Source organism: Cryptotermes secundus, unplaced genomic scaffold (assembly GCF_002891405.2).
Source record: "Cryptotermes secundus unplaced genomic scaffold, Csec_1.0 scaffold24, whole genome shotgun sequence".
NCBI classification, from domain to species: domain Eukaryota; kingdom Metazoa; phylum Arthropoda; class Insecta; order Blattodea; family Kalotermitidae; genus Cryptotermes; species Cryptotermes secundus.
In genome coordinates this window covers 499110-521788 of record NW_019718270.1, presented here as the reverse complement: position 1 = coordinate 521788, position 22679 = coordinate 499110, and the positions used below count along the sequence as shown (strand labels likewise).

Genomic DNA, 22679 nt, shown 5'->3' with positions numbered 1-22679 from the left:
CAAATAGGTAGCAAGCAGCACTGCATTGCTTGATGCCTTAACATCTGAATTATCTCTAGGTATTGAAGGTTTGCTCTTTTGTCAGTGTAATGTCAGAAACCACCGCCATGTCCCTCAACTAGAACCCCCCTTCATTCCTTTTCCCCCTCTCCTCCTGCCCTACGCTTGCACCCTTCATCCTTTCACCAGGGACTAGCAGTCTCGCCTGAAAACTGCAAGGGGATTCTGCTGCACACCGTGGAAGAGTCTGGTGCTTCTCTCGCCCCCAAATTATTTCTTGAACTTTTGGTTTGCTAAATTAACGGCGGAGTTGGTGCACGGTTTTACGTTGTGGCGTCCCCTCATCTGGGACAGTTTGTATTTTTATTTCACTGAACCAATTATATTATTATATTTATTTTGTGTGTATATTATTAATTTTTTTTTCCCAAACCACTTTTCGGCTCTGGGCCTTGGTACGTTTCATCAGTCTGGCAATGTGTATGGCCTCATACACTGAGTAAGATATTGCAGGCAGTGAAACCTTCCATGTGTGTGTCTGGTATCTTCCCTTACCTCATGGGGGATGGAATCAAAACAGATTTCATATTGGTAACATTTATATTGACACAAAACATTTGTTGCATGGAGAGCCTGCACCTTTTTCTACATCCTCTTAGGAACCCGACACTGTTCTGCGTATTCTGATCAAAAGTCCATTTTATAATGACTACTGCCATACCTACCATCTTTGTGGAACAGTGCACAGTGCTCTCATCTGTTAAATTATGTCTGATGTTTGGTATTTGTGAACTGTATAGGAATCTACAAGTTGATTTAACTGAATTTGTTTCATATTGTTTTAAAGCTTGAATCTTTTATGTTTTTCTTCAGAGTTCCTGGAATGGTTTTTAGGACCTAATGATATGTCACTATATAGCGTGTTAGTTTTTACTACTTTTTTAACTCTCCCATCTCTTTATTGGACTATTTATTGTCAGGCCTCTTCAGAATTATTATTTTGGTGTGTATTTTTAGTTTAATTTTTTACAGATACACGTAGCCTCACATATATGTGCATATGCGCATTTTTCAGCATTAGATTAAGTTAAATAAGTTAGAATTTCCGTACTAGGCCTAATAACTGAATTCAGAGACAAAATATTCATGATATAGTACTACAAAGTTGTTTCCCATATTTTTTGAATGTGCATTTTTAAACGTGTAAGTTATTTTTGTTAACAGGTTTTGTTACAAATCTTGAACTTAAATATTTTTTTAAGAAGTGAGTACTTGAACAGTTCTGTGTAATACCACCATCTTGCTTTGGTATTTTTCCATTAAAATTAGTAATTACTGTGCGTTGATTACACAGGCAACCAACAAGGTCGTGGTGGAGACTATAACAGCAGTTACCGCAGCAGAAGGAATGAAGGAAGCTACGGTGGTCAGCCATACACTAACGGAGGAGACGATTGGGGAAGAGAAAACAGTAGCTACCGCCCTGCAAGCAGGTGCATAATGTACATTTATAAGCAGATGAAGCCACTGGTCAATATTCAGCATGAAATGATTACTGAGGCACAGAATTTTATACACAGCAAGTTCTGTAAACTTGTAATTGCAGTCATTTCTGTGCAAAATTAATAGGGATCTCCCCTAAGCCAAAGGTGTGTGTAAGATGATGTAATGACATATGCCTTAGGATGCGGGAGAGACAATGAAGCAACATTAGTAACTATAAAATAGGAATCTGAACATCACATTTTAATTATGCAAAATTTGTATGTAATTATATGTGATTAAATCAATTTTGAGTCTTTAATTTAGTAATGATGTGATGACTCTAGGATTAGGCAGTGTGAAAACTTCTTTCAGAACTGATAGAAATCACTTCTACTGGTGAACAGAAACCAGGAAATCAACTGGAAAGATTCCAGAGTCATGAATTTTCTGCTGTTCACCTTTGTAATTTGCTACTTTTGAGTGTGAAAATCAGACTCTGTTTTGTTAAAAGTTACTAAATGTGTGTTACTGACATTTGTGAAACTTGTTCTGTTTATAAGTTATCTCTAGAAACCTGAGTGTCTGTAAAGGCAAAGACTTTAAATATTTCTTTTCCCATGACAGTTTTGTCTTCATAATTTTTGTGTAGTGCAGATACATTCATTTCATTCATTCATTCATTTATCCATCAATGGCTCTACAGCCCTTTGATGGGCCCTGGGCATTTCCTGAGTTTTGTAATCCCTTTTTACACAGGGACGAGTGGTCAGCCCGTTACAAGGCTGCTTCCTACACACAGGATAAACGCATACATGGACATCCATGACTTGAGTGGGATTTGAACCCATGATCCCAGCATTCGAGCTGGTGAAGACAGTTCATGCTTTAGACCGTGCGGCCACTGTGATCGGCAGTGGCAAACACTGTAATATTTACTTTTAGTGAACCAAAATCTGTTGTTGGTCAACGTTGTGTAGTAATTAATTTAAACTGTTTATGTACATTTGGCCATGGCTTATGTAGTTTGTTCCTAAGCCACATGTCGATGCATGTTTTTTATTTATCCTATGTAATCACTGTTTTTAGAAACAGATGCATTTGAACTAACAAGGCCTTCATCCTTTCCTTGTCTCAAACAGCAGAGTGGAGGTTAGAGAGTCCAGAGAAGGGATGATCTAACAGTAATAGCAAAAATGTCACAATTAAAATTAGTTAACACGTTTTGGGGTAAAAAGTATGCTGAAAGGCTGAATGTCACCAAGGGCACTAATGGAAGGGAGGGGCATTGGACTGTGTGTCCAGTATGTGCTCTGTTGTGGCATGTCATGTTTAGCCATCACTTAGGGCTGGTCGTCTAAACACATGCATTATTGGAAGAGTGTTTCATTTCCTCCTCCATGACACAACAACATTGTAATGTTGGTTTAACCCCAGTCACAGTTCATTGTCGTGCACACAGCTGCAGAATGCATATGAATACCATCTGTGTTACATTATTCTTAGTTATCAGTGTCACATTAAAGAGCAGCATCACCAGGTGGCAGTACTCGTATATGAACCATTCAAGAAGTGATGGTGTGATGTCGTAGCTGGGAGGGAGAAGATGAAAATTGGTTGCAGCATTGCAACAGGGATTTCCAGATACTGCCGAACAATACCATTTTTATAATTTACATGTTGCTGTTGGAAGTAGTCCTTGCATGTTTCTTGTGCTACATTGAGATGTGCATCATGTATTGCAAAGGTGATACTTTACTTATGAACTAGGTGAGTGGCTGAGCATAATGGAAAAAACCTGTGCTGACAAAGCAGAATAAAATATAAAAATTATATGATGGTATATTAATACAGGTATTTTGTTTCTGGACATTTATTAAGTACAAACAGGATGATGGATAATATCCAGAAGCTTGGATTAATCACTGAATTTGAAAAAGGGTACTTGACAGCACTGACCAAAGATTGAGGCATAGTGTTTACTCAATGTGTCTGGAACTGCATCTGCTGGACCTTTTGAATCATGAGTTTGTGAAAAAGTCGTCATATGTAAAGTTGGATGTTGCACACCTGCAGTTCAGTTGAGGCATGAGCTACAGGAATGACATTCAGGGGTCCCATGTGTACGTAGAATGCTAGATTCTTTCATGGGTGACTTGACGAGTTTTCAGAAACAGCTTCAGAATTTGTGAAATTGTTGTGTAGGGGCAGCTCTTTAGTGCCAGTGCTGCTGCAGCTGATCCCCTACACCTAGAATTTTAAAAATTAATGTTAAGAGAAGACCTGAAGCCTGTGCAAATGTATAGTGGCAATGAATCAGAACTTTATGGGAAGCACCTTTATTCAAGAGCATTGTGCCTGGGCATAAATCATCTGAAGAATATCTTATGGCTGTGTGTTGTACAGATTAATCTGGAAACCACAGAAAGAAATTTGTAGTGACAGCCAGACGAGCGTGAAGCACTGAAGCACATGACCGTACTGTTCATTATTACAGTATGGAGTAACATGGATGGATGAAGACTTTTTTTTTAAAGAGTCCATTAAAAGTTTGTGCCAGAGTTCATTGAAAACACTGACAATAAGGGTTTTGAAAGTGTTAAAGGAAACCTTGAAAGGTGACCGCAAAGTTAGTCATATGAATATGACTTCCAGTACATGACTGATGATACCGTTAGTGTGGCCACACACAAATGAGATCAGGAAGAAGGGGAGGTTGAGAATTAGGAAAATGAAACTGATTGTGTTAACCATAGGATATAACTACAGTGTGTTGACAGTATTCTAGACTACTTAGGTAGACAAGAGTGAATACAGAGACGTTAAATTTGCAAGGAAAATTAAAACTTATAAGGAGAGTATTAAACTAACATAAATTTTTTTATCTGTTATCCCTTTCAGGCATTGGTAACAGCATTTTTCATAAGTGTCATCTTTCATACACAACAGAAATTACTGTACAGGGATTAATCCTTTTATTAATATTATTATTAGAAATGTGGTTATATGAATTGTGTATTGAAATATGGTATTCACTGTGATCATTCTCCAGGAATATTGATGGCAGGGATTTTGATTGGAGTGGTCGAGGAGGTGGCCGTTGGCAGGAAAAAAGTGGTAATGAACCTCCCCCTTCACGCAATGATCGGTGGCAAGAACCACAGGGCGGACGAAATTACAGTAGTAGTGGTGGAGGGGGGAGTGGTAGCAGTAGTGGTGGAGGAGGTGGAGGTCGCTGGAAAGAAGGTCATTTTCAAGAGGTGGACTGGACCATTCCCACAGCAAGAGATGAACGTCTTGAATATGAGTTGTTTGGTTCAGGCAATACTGGCATCAATTTTAATAAATATGAGGACATTCCCGTGGAGGCGACGGGAGACAACGTACCAGACCATATCGTCAGTGTGAGTAATCATTGGTATTAGTGGTTTATTATAATTATAAAATGTAGTTAGCTTATCCTATGTTTAAAATAAATAGGTATTTATTCATGACTTGTGTATTTTAATTAACTCAGAAATGCATATTTATTGAATGCATGAGAGCGCCCTATAATCTAAGCCTGAAAATACTTTCTTTGCCCATTCTACAAGTATTAACTCATATAATGTCCAGATTTTATGGTAGAAAATCAATTTAAATTTTCCAGAAAAATTCAGCATGTTTTAGTTGAGATTACAGTGACTCCGTATGCATGAGACAGTTTTATTTGGAACACAGTAAAGGTTCACTTATTTTTGTGTGTGTGTTTGGGCAATGCAGGTGACTTAAAAGTGGTTGAATATGCTGAGGAAAGTGGGAAAATTTAGTGCCATTGAAAAACCTGGAAATCTAGGTTTCAGCATGGTGGTAAGCCTAGAATCATTTTAAGGTTTTAAAAGGTTTAACATGTGAGCTGGAATAGCGCGGTCAGTATAGTGACTGCCTATGGGCTGGATGACTGAGGAGTCGGAGTTTGAGTCCCGGTAGGGTCTGAATTTTTCTCTTCTCCATATGATCTGGGCTGGCTCCACACCTCANCTGGGCTGGCTCTGGGATCCACCAAGCCTCCTATCCAGTGGGTACTGGGGCCTTTTTTCCCGGGGGTAAAGTAGCAGGGGTGTGAAGCTGACCACACCTCCAGATAGTGCCAAGGTCAAGAAAATGTGGATCTACATATCAACTCCCCCATATGCCTTCACCGCATAGTGCTTAATTAGTTAAGCACAAGGACAACTTTACCTTTTTTAAAAGGTTTAACACTTTCAAAGTTCAAAGAATGTTAGTTGACTATATATATGAGTCCCATAGTGAGATGGAAGACAGATTTTTAGAAATTCTATGCCAGTGTGAGGCACCCTCATACCAAACACCCATATACACTGTTGAAATGTATTTTCTCTTTTGCTTCAAGTTTGATGATGTGCAGATGACTGAGATAATCTCCAATAATATTGCATTAGCACGATATGACAAACCAACACCAGTGCAGAAATATGCTATACCAATCATTATGTCTCGACGGGACCTCATGGCCTGTGCCCAGACAGGCTCTGGCAAAACTGCTGCTTTTCTGGTTCCAATTCTGAACCAAATGTATGAGAGGGGCCCACAGCAAGCAAACATCAATGCCAGGGTAAGTCCTAAAACCCTGACTCTTTTACTACGAAGCCCTCCCTGCCCTGAAACTAACTGCTAGAAATGTAAAGGCTGCTTGAGGATACATGCACAGAAATACCACAATACTTTCAGAGATTTCCTTGAAATGACGCATATAGCGTGAGAGCCAGTTCCTTCCTCTAAAACATTGATACATCACACATGCATCCCATCTGTTGACACGAATTCTGTACTAAGTGATTGATATCTCTTTCTCTGTGGCAGTTTTAACACGTATGCCAAGCCAGTCTGGTAATCTCATGGTGTGCAAAAGGTTAAAGCATATCGTATTTTATTTATTTTTAGGAAATAATACGATTGACAGTAGTTCATGTTGTTTCAGTCATACAGTCGTCGCAAGCAGTACCCACTGGGCTTGGTATTGGCCCCGACCAGGGAATTGGCTACTCAGATATATGATGAGGCGCGCAAGTTTTCATACCGTTCCCGGTTGCGCCCTTGTGTTGTGTAAGTAATTTTGTGTCAGATAAATTAAAGATCAGTTATTGAAGTGGAAAATACAGTATAGTCACTTTTATTTCTTTAATTCAAGGGTATCCACTTAGAAAGTTTACATTATTTAATGCTTATCAGAAATTTCTACAATAATATGCTGATTATTTTTTATTGTAATGGAAGTCTAATGAAGCTTGTATTCTGTAAATGCAGCTTCTGTATATTGTTGTTGGCATTATCGTCATCAGCATCATTTGGGGAGGGTGGTCAGTGATGGTAATTATGACATTTGAAACCTGAAGATAACTGTTGAAGTATAATACTGAGACCTGCACACTTTGTACAGCAGTGTTATCTATGTTGTCTCAAGGACATTCAGTAGTAAAATTATGTAATTGATGTAGATATGGTGGTGCCAATGTTGGAGACCAAATGCGGGAACTGGATCGTGGCTGTCATTTGTTGGTTGCTACACCAGGAAGGCTTGTAGATATGCTTGAACGAGGCAAAATTGGGCTAGAGAATTGCAGGTAATATTCATATGTTAATCATACTATTGCCCATATACATGTATAGCTCATATTGTATAAAAGTAATTACATAATATTTTAAATGCCATACCCGCTAAAGTACAGCAGAATATAATCTAAGCTGTTTACAGTGAATCCTTAGTCAGTAAATCTCTTACAGTAAATCAAGGTTTATAGTAAAATAATTTTCTTGCAAATAATTCAAGAAACTTTGTATATTGATACAGTAGCATGGTAGTATAAAACTGGTTTTTGAAGTAACACATTCAGTGCGAAAATCAACAAAAATTGAATTGTTGGTATGGTCTACTGTCTGCTGAAGTCAGTGTAGTGCGTGTCTTCATTTGGTTTGAATAAAATTGCAGAAGATTCCTTGGCATATGAATAGAGGTTCATTGAGGGGTCCTTTAGATTAGATTTTATCTCATTTTCCCCTCTATCCGTCCTTGTATTTACAGCATGCTTGGTTTAGTCTGTGTAATAATGAATCTGCTGACATGTGAGATGTGGCAGTTGTGTGAGGTCACATCTTATCTCTCATGCACAGCATTGCCTTCATTTGTGTTTATGGGTTCTGTAGAAGTGCATTCATGGCTGTGAAGAAATAAGGACCACTAAGAGAAGAAGAAATTGCAGAAATTATGAATGACAATAATTTTAATATGAATGTTATATCAAAATCAAGTCAGTACTGAGCAGTGACAGCCTGCAACAATTTTGTCACCAACTTTGCCAGGACCATTACTGAAACTGTTTAAACTTACAGAAGCACATTTGGACAGAAACGTGAGAATATGTATAATTATTCATTTTTCTCTGCTGTTCATTTCACAGTGCTGTCAGTATCTCAGACCATATAGCACTGAATAATAAGATGATTAGTGAATTGGTAAGGATTTGAAAGAAACTGGTTGTGGCCTAATTGAGATACTATACCAACATTTACCCGGGAGTGTTGAAGAAACCCATGAAAAACCTCCCAACAGCCAGTGTTCCAGCCAGCATTCTAATGTAGTGCCTCGCTAATACAGGCATGCTGTTCTGCGGCACCATCCTGTTATTCCTTTGAATTGCGAGATCTTTATAGAATCTAAAAAACTAAATCCAGGAGTTGGAAGAAAGAAGTATGTAACCCCCTGTTCTCAAGAAGAGTGACTGGTACATATTGTATGAACTATCAACACAGCAAAAATGGTAGAGGCCCAAGCAAATAAAATGAAGCCAAAGTGTTATTCATTGTACCTCCACCCCAGACTGCACCAGCATTCTCCAACAGTTGACCTGGGAATAAACGGGTCATTCGAACATTACAATAAGCAACTTGTAAGAAAAATTGTTTCTGTGATTGATCACAAGTTGCTTTCCTAATGCAACCAGCACTCATGAAGGTAAATGTTTTGGAAGTACAGCAGTTCATTGCAGAATGATGGCACTGTTAAACATGCAGTGATAGTCAACTTTTATCAGAAATGTGATGCAGTTTAATTGAAAGCAGCGGTGCTGAAGGTGCAGTAGAACTTAGTATAGCCAGAGATGACTGGGATCAGATGAAAGCAGGTGTGTCATTTCAAGAATATGTATCCTGTGATGATAATGTTACAAGTGATGTGCAGACCTTAGAACAGATGATGATTGAAAAGTTTGCACCAGATGTGTCTGCGGAGGAGGAAGATGGTGATTGGAAAAAGTTAATCTGCAGCAGCATATTTGTCTGCCCATGTGGACATGGACACTGAAGAAATATATCATGAAGTTTGGTGTTGCTGATGACATGAGTGTTGTGTTGAGAATGAGGTGTACAGGATTCAGCAGAACGGAAAGCAGTAGCCACTTACTTTAATGGACATATGGAAGAAGTGAACTATATTACATTTTTAATGCAAAATGCTGAAGTAGGTTACACTTGTAATATATGAGTAATACAGTATTTATTTAGTGTATTTAATTTAAAGAGCTACATAATTCTTATTTCCTTGATTTTATGTTAATTTTAAATGTGGTTTTGTATGGGTGTGAAACTTTGTCTCTGACATTATGGGAGGAACATAGACTTGGTGTTTGAGAACAAGGTGCTGAGGAGAAAGTTTGGATCGAAGAGGGATCAGGTGACTGGAGGCTGGAGAAAACTGCACAGTGAGGAGCTTTATAACTTGTAGTCTTCACCACATATAATTAGAATGATGAAGTCAAGGAGGATGAAATGGGCAGTGCATGTATCATGAATGGGCATGAAGAGAAATGCATATAGGATACTGGTGGGAAAGCCAGAAGGAAGGAGACCTCTAGGAAGACCAAGACTTAAGCGGGTGGATGATGTTAAAATGGATCTTAAAAAGATAGGATGGGGTGGTATGAACTGGATTGCTCTGGCTCAAGATAGGGGCCAGTGGAGGGCTCTAGTGAACATGGGAATGAACCTTCCATAACATGTGGGGAAGTTCTTGAGTAGCTGCACAGCTAGCTTCTCAATAAGGCCTTCTCTCGATTAAGTTAGAAAATTATGGTGTGGTAGTATGGACTGAATTGATCTGGTTCAGATTAAGGACCAGTGGAGGGCTCTTGTGGACATGGTAATGAACCTTCAAGTTCCATAAAATGTTGGGAAGTTCTTGAGTGGCTGCACAGCCAGCTTCTCAAGAAGGCCTCCTCTTGATTAAGTTAAAAAAATATGGTGGGGTAATATGGACTGAATTGATCTGGTTCAGGTTAATTACCAGTGGAGGGCTGTTGTGAACATTTTGGTCCCTTCAGAAAGGTAAAATCCAGGTTTTGCTGTGTTTCAAAGCCTGTGTATGTTCAGTACATTAGTTTTCTGCAAAGGATATAAATCATTTTGGAAACATTTTGAAGGCTACTTCTTTAAAACATGTTCCTATTAATGTGTTGGATGTCATGATCAGATTGTGAATACATGGTGCCTGTTTTATTCAAGTAATATCACATTTCAATTATTTCCTTCCTCTTTGTGCGTTCTCACGGAGCTGTAACCTAAGTAAACTCAGTAATGCATTTGTATTGAAATGTGGTATTGCACAACTGGTCTGTTTCACTGAGAGAGGGTACATTCATTTGTTTTCATGTTTCATTGAGTTGCAACTTTTCTTTGCTCAACTGTGGCCTTCTGTGATTCTTACATATATAGACATGTTGGCTGAGAAATTTCTAAATAGTGTTGATATGCATGGTAATTGGAGTTTTGCTTCATTTTGGTAAAAATCTACATTGATAGGCATTGTGTGGGAAGGTGTTTCAAGATGTGAATGTGTTAACCTATATGTGTTTTGTGGTATGAATTGGTTGTGCTATATGTGTGTCATATTCACATTAATTCTCCGGAACCCCAGATAAGTTAAAGATTTTGGTGACTTTGTGTATTTCAGGTATCTGGTCTTGGATGAAGCAGACCGCATGTTGGATATGGGTTTTGAACCACAGATCAGACGTATTGTGCAGCAGGATGCAATGCCTAAAACTGGTGAAAGGCAGACACTTATGTTTTCTGCAACATTTCCCAAAGAGATTCAGGCATGTATGAGATATAGTCTAACATAGTAAGTTTTAATGCATAAATTGAGGGATAAAGGAGAGATGCATATGTTCATCCAGGTCACATGTTTGTCTATGAAACTCATAAGAGTAAAATTCCTGTATAAAATAGTGAGTATTGGATTTGAAGATGCCAGTAATAATATAGTAGGACTGATGATACGTCACAATACATTAATTTAACCTTTAACATACGGACTTTTAAATTGCCGGCAGCTCCCCACGGCCGGAATTTAAATGGCCCTAAGTCTTTAACATTGCAAACTTTCAGAAAAAAATGCATATTTTCCATTCTATGCAACATCGGAATATGAACTAAAAGGAACCTGAAAGACAATAAAATTTTCTACATATATACAAAAGGGCAAGTTTTACAAATGAAAATCAACTGTGAGTATTTTGTCATGAAGTGCAAAATATAATCATAATTATATACGTTATGGAATTCCAAAGGACTTACCTGTTGTTTTTCTTCAACCTTGAATCGTTGTGGTGATGTAAATATGACGACACTATATACAGTAATATTTGGTTCGGACTGTACACGGTTTGGAATGCGTCACTTCACAGATTACACTCTGACGCGTGTGCCATTTCTTGAAGCAGTCCACCACACACAGCGCGACATCACACTCCTCAGCAGTAAAGCGTGCTCCCGCTTTTCTTATTTATAGAACAAACGTCTTTGTTTCCCTTTAGCTGGCCAGTATCCTCTGGTTGACTCAGTTGGGCCCCAGATGAACTTGGCCTCCCCTGAGAAACACCACTGACCGTGATATTCGCCTCATGTGATTGAAGAATGAAATCACGCACCAAAATTCCAGGAAATTTTTTGTGCGTCATTTTTCCATCACATGACTTGTGTAACAGATATTCATTGAGAATAGTCATGTCTAGTAGGTGGAAGAATACTCGCAAAATTGTGATGCAAAGTAATTGCAATAGCAGTCGAAAAGTGCCAGTCTGCCACTGATACCGAAAGTCACAGTGACGAAGATGTCTTTACGCACAAAGTAACACTGGCTCAGTGGGTTTATACCACTTCCGAGATACACAATAAAAATGATATAAAAGAAATATGGAAGAGTGGCACTGACTTCCTAACTTTTAACAAAATATAGAAAATCCGCCACTGACGTCCTAACTGAGAATTCAACACTGGAAACCAATCCCTGAATGAGCCACACTTCCTTGAAAGATCTGGTAGCACTGCTATGAAAGTGCTTACGAATATTTCCTCCTCTAACTTCTCAAAACAAAGCTGACCTCTATTGGCTCACCAGGTCATAAACAGTCATATCTAAACGTAAATAGTTTCGAAGCCAGTACCCTGATAAACGATTTCATTGTTCAGAGCTAACAAATAAACGTCTGACATGAGCGTTCATGAGTTTGTTTGGGTTTCAAACCCAAGGTCAAACTGCCAGCACTCACAAAGGAAGGACGTGGCTTGCCCCTAAAAATTATAACATTCGGCCAGCTCAGCTTGCTACTTGATGCGAATAATTATAGCATTCGGCCGTTAAAGGTTAATGTGTGCACATTCGGAGGAGAGTGCACATGCTTGTGCATATTACAGGTGTCCCCTGACTTTATGTCAATTTCAGGAGGTGACTACAGAGATCATCTTGAGTGAAAGATGTTCCTTGTGATGGTCTTGTTTTCAACAGGTTCTGAGCCGTGGGTGTTTTAAATGAGCTTGACTTGAAGGAGTTTATTGGACAGAACATTTTTATTAGGAAAAGATAAAATGATTGTATTCCTGGACCATGTTTTTCATGTGACCCCTTTCACCACAATGTAAGGGGCTGATATCTGGTGAATGAACGGGCCTCGTCGTCATACCACCGCAGCTGGTTAGGGATAGAGGGCCTGCAATTCAGTTTGTAGAAGTTGCCTAACCACATCCATGCCCACTGCATGTATGTGGTACATTTCAACTACCCGTAGTTCCAAAACCATGTTGAAATAACGTATTTTACCCAGATTGACTTCAGGAATCAGTGCTTGATTTTATGACATAAATTTGTGGGATATCCTGTATATATAAAGAACACACACAGTCCGGCCTTCCGGCCTGCACAGGTTTTCTGGAATACAGTCAAATTGAATAACAGTAAAATACAGAATCAGAGTTACCAAACTACCAGGGTACCACTGATCAATCAAGTAAAAGTAAACCAAGGAATGCATGGGAGGTGAGCCAAACAGCAAAACCAAAAGGTTTGCAGTCTGCAGCTGAGTGCAACTTGGATATAGAGGTTAAAGTGAAATTCTCACACCAGCTAGTGATAGTATGATTCCTTGCTAAAAAATGTCAAAAATGTTATACGACACGTCATGAGATTCTTAGTTTATGAAATACACATCACTATCAAATGGTATAACATACTTTACAACAGTATTGGCAATATATAGCATGTTGGTAGGTATGCTCAGGACACACAGTGCACAACGGGTCGGTGGGATCAAATGATTATAGAATACACACAGTGTGAATACAGCAATATGCTCATATGCCTTGGTACCCATAGTAGTCAGTCTGGTACTGCTGGTTCAGAATATGCAGTATCATTCAGATAGCAGTGTGTTAGATGATTGGAACAGTGTCTCTTTGAGACAGAATTGTAACACAGTGTCACATGTGAATGTAGGTTCCTTACAGACTGGACACACTCCAGCCATCGAATATGTCGTAATTGAAGTTATGAATGAGAGTGATTGGGAAGCTCATGCAATAATGCATGAGAATTTTGGCTATCCCAACTGATGGTCCGCAGAGTGTTTCATTACAGCATATTGCATCCATACCACTACTCACATAGAGCACACATTTGTTTCCAGATGATCCTCATGAATGCAGTTCTGTGATTTCTACATTTCATACTTTGTATGAAAGGCTAATACAGTCCACATCTACATCAGACCTCCTAGGCTACCCAGTTGAATGCCCCTTTTCCACACTGCTAGTCCCTTTAAATTGCTCATACCCTCTTTTTAAACCTCATCTTCTGGCAGTCAGACTCCATACTCATGTCTGAATTCACAGTGAACTAAGATAATGGCTTAAAATGTTGCATGCTATAACATTGTGCTTTTTGTTGTACAATAAATGATGTACAATTACGCAGAACGTGTAATCAAAGCTGCTGTCTTTTAACCTCTAACGGCCCAAGTGCACATATCAGTATACTGAAAGGTACATACGTCGTTGCCTGAAGTACGCATTCGTGCATCAAGCATTTGAACTCCACTAGTGGAAGCGCACACACAATTCTAAAAAGTTACTTATAAATGTAATAAAATTCAATGTACATACCTTTTTTGTTATCTTCTGGATGTATGTATAGGCTACACACACACACACACACACCTGACTGTATAACGCCTTTGTATGTTACTCCTTGAAGCACCCGAGAATGCACTCCCATATCACGTGTTTTGTACTTCAGCTGCCTTTCAATTTCATCATCTTCAAACCATGTTTTCATTGCCATTGTATGATGAAATGAAATTACAATATTTGAATTCACTGTGAACTTACAGAAAACTACAACAAAAAAAGTATAACTTTTTTGCCTGAATATTTTCAAATCTTATGTTACAATGTGTGACATTATGTTCTTTGCTGATAGAAACAAGGTTAACCCTTACACTGCTGTGGTTGACATATGTCAATCTCTGAAAAACATGGCATCCTTGCTGCAATGGACAAAACCCGTATAGAGTTTCAAATCTCATGTTTCTTTGTACCAATCTCTTTCAAACTTGGCAGCTGCATAGAGTCATCTATTGGGAACGTAATGAAGCATCATTCATTTCAATTTCTGTATTTTTCTGCCCTCTAGCTTAAGAAATGTAAAAGGTTGCATCTGCAGAGCAAAGCACGCGCTCGGTGGTCATGTGATGCGAGTATATCATAGGGCTAGTAAAAATGGCTTCATATAGTCCACGGTACTTTCTGTCCGATGAAGAACTTTTGGTCGCCATAAACACTGTAGAATCAGATGATGAATATTCAGAAATTGGTGATTTTGACAGTGAATATCATCCTAGTGATAATGAAGATAGTGGTAGCGCAGTAATTGATCAAGCAGCTCCACAACCTTCGAGAAAAAGAATCGCCCCAATCCACCATTGTTTCAGTGCCATAGTGGTGCATTCAGTCCAGTCATTCACATATTTGATGACAGTGCTTTGGGAAATTCTACAAATGAAATTCAAGATGAACCACCTGTTTTAGAATTTTTTCGGTGTATTTTTTTTGGGAAACTATGCAGGAAATAGCATCGGAAACTAACAAATATTACCAGTTTGTGATGGACAAAATTCCACCATCTACAGGGCAAGGCTACAAAAATGGACGAATATAACAATAGAAGAATTGCATGTTTTTCTCGCCTTTACAATGCTTATGGTTAGGATAAAAAAATTATCAATTAGACTACTGGTCTACTGATCCCCTACTTGCCACCCCCCAATTTTTTGATTTCATGTCTAGGGTCAGATATTTATTATTATTGAGATTGATACATTTCAGTGATGATAACAGTCAGCTTGAAGGTACAAAATAAAACCCACCATCCACCATCTCGGAACAAAATTCAGTCAAGTTTTTATTCCATTTCAAAATCTCTGCATTGACAAAAGTTTGACACTTTTCAAGGGTCGACTTTCATTCATACAGTACATTCCATCAAAAAGACACAAATTTGGAATAAAGACGTTTGTAATTTGTGATTGTGAAAAAGGATATGTATTAGATTTTATTGTGTACACAGGGGCAACTACAAAAATAGTACCTGATTGTGAATTTCGAGTATCTGGTGCTTTTGTAATGACACTTATGGAGAAATATTTACAGAAAGGCCATACATTGTGGATAGATAACTGGTACTGGAGTACACAATTGTATGACCATCTTCACACCAACAAGACAAACACGTGTGGCACTGTCAAGAAAAACAGAAAAGGAATGCCTAAATTTTCAGAAACAAAATTAGATAGGACAAACAGATTCAAGGTCAACCGATAAGATGAAGGCTGTCAGGTGGATTGACCACAAGGAAGTTTGCATGCTAACTACACTACACTCAAATACAATGAGACAGACAGGGAAACAGGATAGACACACAAAACAACAAATAGAGAAACCACACTGTGTCATTGACTATATCAAGAACATGGGAGCAGTTGACAGGACAGACATGATGATCACCTCTATCGAATGTGCAAGAAAATCGCTGAAATGGTATAGAAAATTTTTTCTGTACATCTTGGATATCACTATCTTGAATTCACATGCACTTTTCAATGTAAAAATCAGCAAGAACATATCTCTAGCAGATTTCCAGCTTCAACTTATCAGACAGATCATCCAAAACTACCATATCCCTAGAAAAACAAGTAAAAGAGGACATCCTTCAGATGGTGACCAACCACTCAAACTTACAGAATGACATTTTCCATCTCCTGTACCACCAACACCAAAGAAGAAGTATCCCAACAGGCAATGTCATTTGTGTTCAAACACAGCAAGTGGAGAGAGAAGGAGATGTGAGAGCCGGTACATGTGTGCTAAATGCAGTGTTGGTCTCTGTACACCCCTGCTTCCAAAAGGATCATACATTACAAAAATTTTTGAAGGTGCATAGTGGAATGTGTAAATATTGTAATGAAACTACTACTGACAGTATTTAAAGTGTTTATGTGCATAATACATTACTTTGGGCAGCCCTGACTTTGGTTTAAAATCTATAATAGTTTTAAATAAAGTTGTGGACTTTGGTCAACATGTGACATAGTGGTAAGACTGTTATATAAGTACAGTGATTCTAGGATAGTGAATTATGTACTTTTTTGGCCATCTTGGACAACTCTGTTTTAATGGACTTTTTCACCTGTGAAAAATACTGAATAATTCAACATTTTTGCAACTTCTATGGCCTGTTCCCTCTCTGAGGTGAGATTAATTACATATTTATCACACATTTTCATACTTTGCACTTAAATTATTTGTAAAAGATTTATTCAAAAATAATTCAGTACAGAGGGTACTGAGAGTTACTTATCATACTAGCAGTGGAAGGGTTAATACCATTCCTTTATCATAAAAATTATGTTAGATACATAATTTTTAATGAAGTGCTTAAAATTATTTAAAGAGCCAAATGCCAAAGGACATTCAAACACCCAACAGCAGCAGGCATTTAATTAAACTCTGTCCAGCCCACCCTACTACCATTTAAAAAATTTGACATTTAAAGGTTAACTGCACTTGTGATGCACATGCAAATTGTGTCTCTGAAACACTTTGAGTGTACGATCACACTGCACATACCAACATGACATCACACCTGTTTTCATTCCTGAGTTCTGAGTGTTCAAAATTTTGGCATTCTTTTTGGTAGACCCTGTAATATGCAGTGAAGGGGTTAAATTGTCTTTAGATATCTGATTGCAGGGTATCAGTTGCTGATAAGATTACAAATGAATGAAATTGTTAAAAAAAGAGCTCAAATATGGGGTCACATTTTAATAACTCAGTAAGGAAGACTTTTTTTCCCCATTTTTGGCCATTGAGCCTGAACATACTCCATCCTGAACTTGCCTTTTTTACTTTTGTGGTGCATATTTTACTTTAATGCCATTTATTAAACTGTGCAGATCCTGGCCAGGGACTTCCTAGATAATTATATATTCTTGGCAGTGGGCCGTGTTGGCTCCACATCAGAGAACATAACTCAGAAGGTAGTGTGGGTAGAGGAGCATGACAAACGCTCCTTTCTTCTTGACCTTCTAAATGCAGAAGGATTGAATCAACCAAGTAAGTACATGACAGTTGTATTTTGAGAGACCATTGCTGACTGAGGAATAGCTTGACTTTCCTCAGGTTCCAGGTATTGCTTCAATTTCAGCTTCCATACAGTTCCTGATCCTTGAAATTAGGCCTGACACAATTCATTGTTTAAGCAATATACTCTTACATTGTCAGTTTTTAAATTTCTCATAATGTGGTTTAGATTAAGATAAGTGCATTTGTAACCCTCCAGATATGAGTTGGATGCTGGCCTGGATTATTTCAGCCTCAAACATTTTACTGCGATTATTAATAATATATTGATCCTCTGTGTGTTACCTATTTAGTAAACTCCAAAGCAATAGTTTTTTATAAATGAAAACTTGGGGCAACAAAAGTGCTAGGGTGATTCCATGTTCCAAAAATGGAAATTTTTCAGATGTTGAAATATGTTTAATTCTTTATATGTATGAAGTAGTGCGTTTCATACAAAAATAATTGCTCTGAAGCTTGTGAAATTAAGCACAGTGTAGATAGTCCAGGAAGAGTGAGGAATCAAGCTTGGAAAATGGACATGGGACCTGTATCAGCACTCAGAGCAACATATTCATGTTCTTTGTATGATCATATTTAGTTAACATACAAGGTGATCCATTTGAGATGTCACAAAAACAAATGAAAACGGAGAAAAAATCCACTTTATTACCAGTTAATGGTACATAGACATGCATGAGGGTTGGAACTTTAATAGAGGCAACACTGCTGTAGAGACGCCATGCAACGGAACCAAGTAATGTCGTCCATACCACACGTTAGTTACATACCTACCCTACCTCAGAGCAAATGGAATCTCCCTTCCCACATCACGCGCATGTGCAGTGACGAGATGAACAGAGTCTCATGTTAGCTGGCGGTCTAATGTAGTGTTGTCACGATGTTTTCAAAACAGGAACAGCGAGTTGGATAAAGATTGAATGTGCCAGAGGCCGTACAGCACGACAGTGTCATCAAGGTCTTCAAGAGGCTTGTGGAGAATCTGCATTGCCTTACCGAACAGTGGCAAGGCGGGTAAACGCCTTCAACAAGGGACGCCAAAATGTGGCAGACATGCGTCGGCCAGGTCATCCTAGTGTCAGTGAAGAAGTGTACTTCCAGCTTTACTGGAGAGTGATTGATGCCATACGATTTGTGAGCTGGCCCAAGAGACAGGATTAGCGCATACAACTGTGCTTCACATTCTGAAGGAATGCCTTGGCATGAGAAAAATTGCATCACGATGAGTTCCGCATGATTTGATGGAAATGCAGAAATGACTGTGATACGACACTGCTCATAACCACATGGAGCGTGAAGGAGAGGCTTTCTTATGCTGTATCATTACACTGGATGAGACATGGGCAAAATCATACAAGCCACAAATGAAACGCCAGTTGAACGAATGGTGTCATTATGGGTCACCACGAAAATCAAAAGTTTGTCTGAATCCCAGCAGTGTGAAAGTTATGGTGATTCTCATGTATGACTGTGATGGTGTTATCCTAATGCATACCGTTCTCTGACAGCAGACCATCAATGCGCAGTATTACTGTTCATTTTTGGAACACAACCTGCGACTAGCTTTGAGAAAGAAGCAGTGACACTTTCTGCAGAACCCACCCATCATTTTGCAGGACAGTGCTAAGCCACATGCTGCGCAAGCTGTGGCTGATTTGTTCAATCGATGGGGCTGGGAAGTGCTGTACCATCCACCATACTCCCCGGACTTAAGCCCTTGTGACTTCGACTTGATTCCTAAGATGAAGGAACCATTTCATGGCATTCGCTTCAGAACTATTCCAGAGATTCTTCAGGCAGTAGATCGCTCCATTTGAACTATCAACATAACAGGTGCTTCTAAAAGTATCCTATGACTTCCACATCACTGGCAACAGGTTGTACACAATGCTGGTGACTACAGTGAAGGACAGCAAAACTTTGAAACATGCATCTATTTTGTATCGGTTGTAAATAAATAGTTGCCACTATTAAAGTTCCAACCCTCATAGGAAGGACACCACTTTCGTGTCCCAACACGTTAACATTCAACATGACTGCCATGGCATACATGGCACAGTTCATACCACACGGACAAGTTGCATCATCTAGCATACAGCATTTCTGGAGTTATTTGTGTAAAGGTTGCAGTGATCTTCTATTAGAGGTCAGTTTCATTCTGTGGTCTTTGTCCATATACAAGTGACTTGATGTACTCCTACATGAAAAAGTCTGGAGGCATCAAGTTCATGGAATTTGCGGAGCATGGGATGGGCCCATCACAGCCGCGCCAGTGATTGTTGCATTGTGTTGTCTAAAAGACTCCCGCACTATGAGAGCCCAATGTGGTGGAGTGCCGTTGTATTGGAAAAGATGGTGTTCAGTACCCCATCTTGCATCAGTTGTGGGAGTACAAACTCCTGGAGCAGGTCTAGGTAATAGGTAGCACAAACGGTTCCCTCCGCAAACATGACTGGACCATACATTTTGTCATGGGTCATTCCACACCACATGTTGACTTTAGGAGTTGCTGGTTCCAGTTTGTAAGAGACTTGTGATTCTCAGTTCCCCAAATGATAGTATTATGTGTATTGACTTGGCCACTCACATGAAATTTGGCTTCGTCCGTGAACATTCACTGATGTAACCACTGATCGTCTGCTGCCTCCCACAATGTCCGATGTGAAGGGACATGGTGACAGTTGTACTGGTGTTGAAAAGCTCGCTGGGCCCTTGTAACACTCGAAAATTTTGCAAACCGTACGACAGACTGTGCTCACTGTTGTGGCTTGACTGCTATGTTTGTCTCTCCTGCACTAGCACTGCCACGCCTCTGAACTATCTGTAAACCCTCTGTTCGCCCTACATGGACATCCTTCCCACTTAATATTCAAACAAACTGCTCAGAGATATATACATTAACTTCTTGTATACAACAGTTTATTTTCTCTAACATCTCAAATGGATCACTCTGTAATGACCTATTACATGTTTCTGGTATAATTACATATGAAGTATGAAACGTTACTATATATTGTCATGATTTAGGGGTGACTGTAGGTGGGGTATGAATTGGTGAATAGATTTATTGGCCACTTATACACACCACTCAGAACTACAAGTAATTACAGCGCTATTGCTAATCTCCACACTTTACAAATCACCACAGCACCAGCTAAACCTTTTTCCAGCCTTCTGTGTATTCATCAGCTGTTTCCTGATAGCAGCTTCTAACAGTGGAGATTTTTAAGTTTCACACCCTCAATTTCTGTCTTCACAGTCTTCCATGTAGAACTCAGCTAACTAACTCTCAGGCTGGTGGCCACATCACACCAACCTCCTAGTGTTCTCTTCACAGGCTGACTTTCAACTGACTACTAACTGGGTTACCCCAGTTTTCTTCAAGATAACTTCTTGGCACAAACCGCGTAGAGAACACCATTTCGAACAATAACTGTTGTTGTAGAAGTGTGTTTACTGTGCTTTTGTCTCATTGTTTGTTTCACGATCTATGCTTAGCAACAGGTCCATACATCACAGTATCCTGGTACCATTTATGATATTTCTCGTTAATTTTTCCATTCATATGAAATGTCAATTTCTAATTAGGTCACATATTTTGTAATGTATTTCATACATTAATTTCCAGCAATCTTCAAGGAATATCACGAAACAGAATGTAGTTAGGTTCCACTTACCCACTTGACATACAGTGAAATTATTTGGTGGAAATGCTGATGCACAGCTTTTCTACTGTGTGTGATCACTAGGGACCAAATTTTTATGCCCTAATAATCCCTTAAATATGTATGTATTTATGCATGAAAAACTTCCGAAATATGCACATAAAAATTTACACCAAATATTAAAATTGATTTTACATTATTTTAAGACCAACAAATCAATATTTAAGTTCATTTTATCTAATCACTGAATGATTCACTTGCAATAAAAAGCTATACTTAAATACAAATCATGCAACAAAGCCAACATATTTCATTACAAATTTAAAAAAAACAATGGTACTCACATTTGGCTCTCCAAACTTTCAACTTCTCTTCTGTTGCAGTTCACAATTACTAAATGTTTGAGGTTTTCCATAGTTAGTCGCCTCCTGTTGTATCGCAAGATGCCCTTATAGCGGGAAAAACTTCTTTCCACCTCACAGGAGCTTAGGGGCTCATGTAGAAAAGCCGCTATTTGCTCCGCTCTTAGTGATTTTTTACTTGGCAGTTCAGTACGTTTACCTGCTAAAATTTCTTCAATTTCACAAATTTGTTCATATCCTGGATTTTTTTAAAGAATGCTGTATACTTTTTCCTATCCTACTTCACCAACTCTTCCAGGAACCGAATTCAATTTGGAAACAGTGGTTTTGAAAACACTTAACGACTGATACGAAGTAGTATTGCTATTGCTTGCCTCCAGTGAGGAAATGGCAGACGGCAACTGATGCAGTTTTTGTGCATTTTCTTAGCGACTAAATAATATCTGTATTATCTACAAGAAACTGCTTTAGTTTATAATTGCGTAAATAAGCTCAGTAAGGTAAAAGGCTGTGGAGGCCCACAGGGTTGTGAGACATCAAGGCTCCCACATAAGATGAGTGCCAATCTATTTTTATACCCGTGATAACATGTAAGAGTGTGTCAATTTAGAAATACAAAATAAATATAAATGGAAGTACCTTTTAAATTCTGTTAAGTTATAGAATGAATATGCATTCAAGCCTGGATTTTAAGTTATCTTAAATTTATTTTTATTTTTCCTTCTTACTTGCTGAACACCTCAGCTATTTATCCCTTGCCCTCACTGCATAAAACTGTTGTGTTTTATTTTATGTTGTGATAACACTTTTGTTGTGTTACATTCTTGTTAATGTTTGTATACATTGTGTGGCCATGTATAATCACCTTGGCTTCTTTGCAGATATTGTAACATCAGCTGTAGAAATAGCATATATATATATATTGTAACGTGTTTCCGTTACAGAATACGCCGTAGAGATGGTTAATTGGTTTATTTAACAATCTGCAAATAACGGCTACAATTAATTATCACAATGTTACGGGTTTCCACACTTTACAAACCCTAGAACAAAATCTCTTAACACTCTCTTCGAGAGTCTTCACGTACTAATAATGCGGGAGCTATACAAGTCTCCCTGAATTACACACTCCAGATATGACTGGTTA

At 38.6% G+C, this 22679-nt stretch overlaps 1 protein-coding gene across 1 annotated transcript in view; it reads left to right on the top strand.

Moving 5' to 3' along the window:
- Positions 1–22679, top strand: part of LOC111865979 (ATP-dependent RNA helicase DDX3X) — a 56571-nt gene that overhangs the window by 11435 nt on the left and 22457 nt on the right. Inside the window, exons 4-10 of the mRNA XM_023854471.2 lie at positions 1355–1493; positions 4535–4886; positions 5876–6097; positions 6464–6588; positions 6981–7106; positions 10487–10631; positions 17319–17478. Coding sequence (XP_023710239.1) covers positions 1355–1493; positions 4535–4886; positions 5876–6097; positions 6464–6588; positions 6981–7106; positions 10487–10631; positions 17319–17478 — 1269 coding nt within the window. The remainder of the gene's footprint in view (positions 1–1354; positions 1494–4534; positions 4887–5875; positions 6098–6463; positions 6589–6980; positions 7107–10486; positions 10632–17318; positions 17479–22679) is intronic.